The following is a 5,973-nucleotide window of genomic DNA, read 5'->3' as shown; positions in this document are numbered from 1 at the left end:
GTTTCAATATTTTACAAAGTTAATAACCATACCTAATCATGTGTTGGTAGCACTGTGTAAAATATATACACACCACACTTTCCATACTAATGAAATGACTTTCAACATAATATTTACATGTAATTACATTAGTTCCTCATTTCTAGTAATATGGTTCATATTGTAATCTTCATACTTTTTGCAGCAGGTGACTGTGGTTGTATCTAGAAACTCACATGGTTTAATAATTCATTGGAACCTCTGTCATATGGTTGAACATTAACTTCACTCAGGAAATTAGACAATAGTTGTTGAAGGTTATTAAATAAAACCTATTTAAATTATAAAATATGTTTTCGTTTACTTTTTTACCTACTACATAATCTAAAAAACCAAGTCCTTCTAATTGCCCATCCTTTTTGATAAATGGATAATCAAAAAGTACACTGATTCACAGTCATTTCTCATGCACCAATGAGGAAACATTCTGTGCAACCAAATTTACTTCATTTGACATTTTAATTCTACGACCACAAAACAAGTCATCATGATTTACTTGCTACTTTAGCAGTGAGCTGTCGTTCTCGTTCCAGTTCTTCTTCCCGAAGCTGCTCACGCTGCAGTGCCTCTTTCTGTTTCTGTTCTTGAAGCCTGAGTGCTTGTTTCTATAAAGAAATCAAAACGAAAAATAACAAAGATGTATGCATAAAGAATTCTTTATATCATTCCACATTACTATCAAATCTTCATTAGTTTCAATATTTTGTTTAGCTAAGTTGTGCATTTTTCTTAATCAGATTTTATAGGTCTCTTCTAACTTTATTTCTAGTGCTTCCAACATAGGACAAGGCTCTTACTGAAAATACTAGTTGGATGATGAATACTTTTAGAACACTCTAGCTGAAACACCAACTCAAATGTTTTACTCCTATTACAGATTCAAAGGTTAATATTACCAAGAGAAAGAAAACATACAATGGATTAATATTTAACATGAAACATGTGAAAGAGATAATAGACAAGATTTAGATAAAATGAAAGCACAAAAGGGGTATCCACAAATGACTTAAAGTATTTAAAATTATATGCCCAATCATCACCTTGTATATTAAGGTTTTAGAAAACCATCATGCTTTTTATATTTTATAAGAACATTTGGACAGAATGGCCTGTATCTATTTACATCTGCTATACTTCAAGGAAAACATATGTATGGGGTTGAAATAAGTTTTATAAATTTTCTTGGTCTAAGTGAAAATCATGAATTAAACATAGATATATAACTTTCTGGCTATGAACCCTCAATATCCCGTGTATAAACTTATAGTTGTTGAATGTATTTTAGACTGAGACAACTGATCCTACATTTAGCTGAAGAACTCAAGCTATTAGCCATTTGTATCCAAGCCTGTCACAACCTTTTAGTGCGACATTAAAAATTTTATTAAATGACTTTATTATCAATGTATCTTAATAGAATTGGAAAGAAAACACAGTTTATTATTCAAAAGTTTGAAATTATCTAAGTTTTAAACCCATAATTTCAAAAAAATGTTTAAGAAATTCCCAATACTCATTTTCTGTCACTTGATGTGTCTGAGCTCCTATTTATAAACTTCAGAATTTTCTGACTTCAATAATAATCTTTAGTTTCTAACTAATTACAAACAAAAGTTATACATACTTAAAAGCAAGGATCTAAAATGTGGAGCTCCTACCTTCCTGATCTGCCAAGATATCAATAAATTTGTCAAACCCACCCTTCAATTTTCTGTATTGTTAGCTAATACACTTCATGGCTAATGAACATATTTATAACAATTAGGTAAAGCAGATTCTCCTCTATGTAAATCTTAAAATCATCCTTTCGTTTCTTGCTGTAAAATGACAGAAAGTGGGATTGTTTGACTGTGGAGAATAAATTTTGTTGTTTCAAGCACTTAAGGAATTTTCTAGCCTATTTTTAGCTTAATTAAAAAGCTGGGTTAATTATATTAGTTTTGGAACAACGTATTATAGGGACTGACATATCATTAAAGGTTTAAAAATGCACATTTGAGAGCTATGTGAATTATTTTTGAACACCCAAATCTGTGAGACTCAACAAAAACATTTTTAACAAAAGTAAATAAAATGCAAAAATTGTAAAGTTCTCTACATACTAAAAAATATGTTCAAACACGTGTAACATCACACCTCACAGTCACTTGTTTTTACGTTAGCAATACAACACATAATGGCTTCCAATGTAATTCATTGCTTTTAACACCCAGTAATCCAATAGCAGTTGGTCCAAAGTATATCAATAAAACAAAAAAACAAAAATTCAAAGAAAGCATATGTCAAAAAGTTAGAAATTGAAGCAGTTAATGTATTTAATTTAGTTCTTTCTGATCAATATTAAAGTCGCTAGAGAGGAAAAAACAGTCTTATTCATTTTATACTTCCCAAGTTTACATTTCCCTGTACATTCACAGCTTTGTTTCAGTTAGTGGTAGAGTCGAGAAAATAGAGATTAATTATTAAGTTTTATCAGGATAAAAATTTTGATTTTCCTTTAGGAGTCTCTAGAAATTAAGCAAATGAAATATTATAACTGTAAGATGAAAAATGTATTTTTATTTTTGGCATAAAAATCACCTTTCACTCAGACTACACAATAAAGGGTCTGGAAATTCACAGACAAATGTTTTGTAAAAATATAAAATTTCTGTTTACATATAACAGATTTGCAATGTTTAACAAAAGCTTTCCAAATTTTGTGATGATAAACACAGTAAATCTAGAATTATAATTACGTAGTTTCACAGATATGGGGTCAATCAATGTTATTCAGCCTGTGAACAGATGGTTAATGGTTGTTATTCCAGAAAAGAATTGGTTATCCAACATTTTTGTCTGAAATATAACATTCAAAAGCTTGTAGTGAGTTCCTTGTTTTTATTCATGCTCATAAATAGTTTTATAATGAGGTATTTCCTTATTTTACTAATATCTATATTCTATTTTGTATACTTTGTTCACTTGGTTGATCTAGTCATAATACACTGTCCTTTTTAGCCCCCCTTCATACTCGCAGTAAAGATTTCAATCTGGTGACATGATTTAGCTCTTGTCTTTGGCCACAAAACAAACGTGTCTTTTAAAATACTTTTTTTTAAATTTAAAAAACAAATACTTACCTTTAATTTTGCTGACCTGTCATAGAGAACTGTCATTTCTTTCTTGATGTTCATTAGTTTTGTCTGGTAATGTTTGGTTCTGGTCAACTGATAAACAAGGAGTACAATTAGTTATTTATGTATTATTTTTACAAGTTAAAGTTTTTAAAATAAGAAAGATTATCTTTTAAACAGGTACACGTAACTTACAAAAAAAAATCAACAAGTAAACTCAAATGAAACTATTCAAGGAGTACAACTTCATAAAGAACAGCAATAAAGGTTTAAACATGAGACAAATAAGTGATTTTTACCTAATTTTACACACTGAGTATGCTATGCGAATACATTTTTTAAAATACTGGGTAATCTCTATGATCTTGTAAAAACGTAATGAATGAACAATGAACATGCTTGTGTCTAACACAAAATTACAATCACACCAAAATTTGTCACATTGACTTTCACATCATGAAGAAAAAAACAGATGCCTTTAAATTACCACACTAGTGTAAAATAAATGAGCGTGTTTGCTATAATAAAGTAAAATCTGAAACAAAAAATAATATTAGAACCTCCTGCCACCAAGGTGAGAATACGTAATTTATGTTCCTGAAAAATGTTCCAAGATTTCCATGATATTCAATGTTCTCTAAAGCAGTAGCTCCAAAAGAAACTTTTTTAAAGAGAAGATATATTGAAAAAGTATGAAATTTTAGATACACAATTGTTGTGGATTTTACATTACATTTTGGAGTCATTGTAATTTTGTGTTAGACACATAAGGGTGTTCATTGTTCATTCATTAAGTTTTTAAAATATCAAAGTAGTCCTAGGCTTTGCATTGTAAGAAGAAACAAAATGTAACAATTCTTTGAAAAAATGTTATGTTTAATGAGAAATATCTATCAATTTTTAAAACAACTAAAATTAATTCTTAACTAAATCACAGCAACAATTTTAAAGATGTCACAGTTATGTCCTACATAACAACAAGTACAGATTGCTAGCTTGATTGAACAAAGTAAATGATTTTTATACACTGTTGCTTACAACATTAGACTGTTTGTAAAAGATAAGGAAAGTTTACATTTACGTTGGTTTGGTAAAAGTGTAATAGACAAACTGCTCACAAGGTACTATAAAATGATATGAGAAACTGTAAGCTTATTTTCAATCTTGTATTCATTTTACTGGAATAAAAATGTTGATATTTATATATATTTCAATCTTAGGCCATTATAAGTCATTTTTATCATTTTGTTTAGATGATAAATCTTAAGGTTAACAAATGGTCAAGACTGTTATAATTCCTCCTTTCTCGACAATTTAAAGAAAAACATTTTTCCTATGAGTATAAACCAATTCAAGAACAGTCATGCATAAAATAGGAATTAAAAGTAGTTAAAAAAGAACCAGTAGAATTCACTCTAAAATGTTCAGACAGACGGTTTTTACAAAATAACTAAAACAAGTTTCCTATAGTATTACTTGTATCTCATTCTAACCAGTACCATCATAAAAATCTTAATAAGAAAAATAAATTATACTTTAGTTTACCTGCTGGATACAAAAATATGTATCAAGATGTTTTAAATTACATAAGAAACATTTAAATGAAAAGGGGGTATCAAACTTGCAATTTGTTTACAAATTGGGAATGAAACCTAATTTTGATCACATGTTAAATGACAATTTAGGCTTAGCAAAGAGGATTTCTTTTACAAGACTATGTTCAATATGTTCTATATAGATATGTAATTATAAAGTACAAATGAAACTTTTCTGCGACACAACATTACAATGGTACATGAAATGTAAACAAAGGTCTTATGAATTTTTTCTAACAATAAATTTCTAGTAGCAACTCCCAATTCTTATAGAATGCAATACAATTAACTCATTTTTGAGTAAACAATTTTAGTGTCAATAAACATCTTTTTTGATCTATTGTTTACCTTGTGATTTCCGTGAAGCATTATGTTAAAAGCAATCGCTTTCTTACAACTCTTATAACCATTACTTAAGAGGTACAAGGAACTAAAACTATAATAAATAAAATCAAAACTTCCAACTGAAATCTTTACCATTGTTTGATTTTTCAATGAAAGTTTTACCATCAGCTTAAGACAAATAGTTGTCTATATCAATAACTATGCTACCCCCAAAATGCAAGCTTAATTTATTAAAGAAGTTATAAAATGTTTTTGTACACATTACTCTTAATTTGTCTCCTACAAGTTGCTGTCTAAGACAGATCTGAAATGGTATTTTTACACATCTCTGGTTTTGAGTCTCAATAGACAAACTAAGAGAAATGTGGAGAAGAAAAAAATGTAGATAACTTGATTTTTATGACAACTTTTAGGTCTATTGTTTTTCAATAGCTTGGCAGCATTTGATGACTAAACTGTAAAGAATTATACTGCATATATAAATAGTATTTCATACAGTCTTGTGTCTATCATCATCCAGTCTAACTGAAGAGTTCTGATACTGAATGAAAAGCTTCTTGGGTAATAATTTGTTGAAGATAAAAAATAAATCTGAAATGTTATATTATGAGCCGCAAAAAACCAATTAAAAGGACGGACTATAGAAAAAAATACATCAGTGTTTAACTGCATTTTCATAACAATTTTAGGTCTATTAGTTTCCAATAGTTTGCCAGCTTTCAGCATTTAAATGGATAAAATAAATCGGATTCATATTTAGAAATCTCAAACTGTACAATGATATTCAACATAAAGACAATTTATTTTATAGTTCTTAGATGTCTGTATTTTTTCTTTAGTGTATGTTTATATATGTATATATATATATATATATATAT

The 5,973-nt window shown here is 28.5% G+C and overlaps 1 protein-coding gene across 1 annotated transcript in view; it reads right to left on the bottom strand.

The window, feature by feature from the left end:
- Positions 1–361: 361 nt before the first annotated feature.
- LOC106457751 (biogenesis of lysosome-related organelles complex 1 subunit 6-like) overlaps positions 362–5,973 on the bottom strand; it is a 21,278-nt gene continuing 15,666 nt past the window's right edge. The window contains exons 5-6 of the mRNA XM_013917197.2: positions 3,162–3,248; positions 362–644 (exon numbers count right to left, since the gene is read on the bottom strand). Of these exons, the coding sequence (XP_013772651.1) occupies positions 525–644; positions 3,162–3,248 (207 nt within the window). The 3' untranslated portion in view covers positions 362–524. The remainder of the gene's footprint in view (positions 645–3,161; positions 3,249–5,973) is intronic.

Source organism: Limulus polyphemus, unplaced genomic scaffold (genome assembly GCF_000517525.1).
Source record: "Limulus polyphemus unplaced genomic scaffold, Limulus_polyphemus-2.1.2 Scaffold369, whole genome shotgun sequence".
Taxonomy (NCBI): domain Eukaryota; kingdom Metazoa; phylum Arthropoda; class Merostomata; order Xiphosura; family Limulidae; genus Limulus; species Limulus polyphemus.
This window is presented reverse-complemented; position numbering and strand designations above follow the sequence as displayed.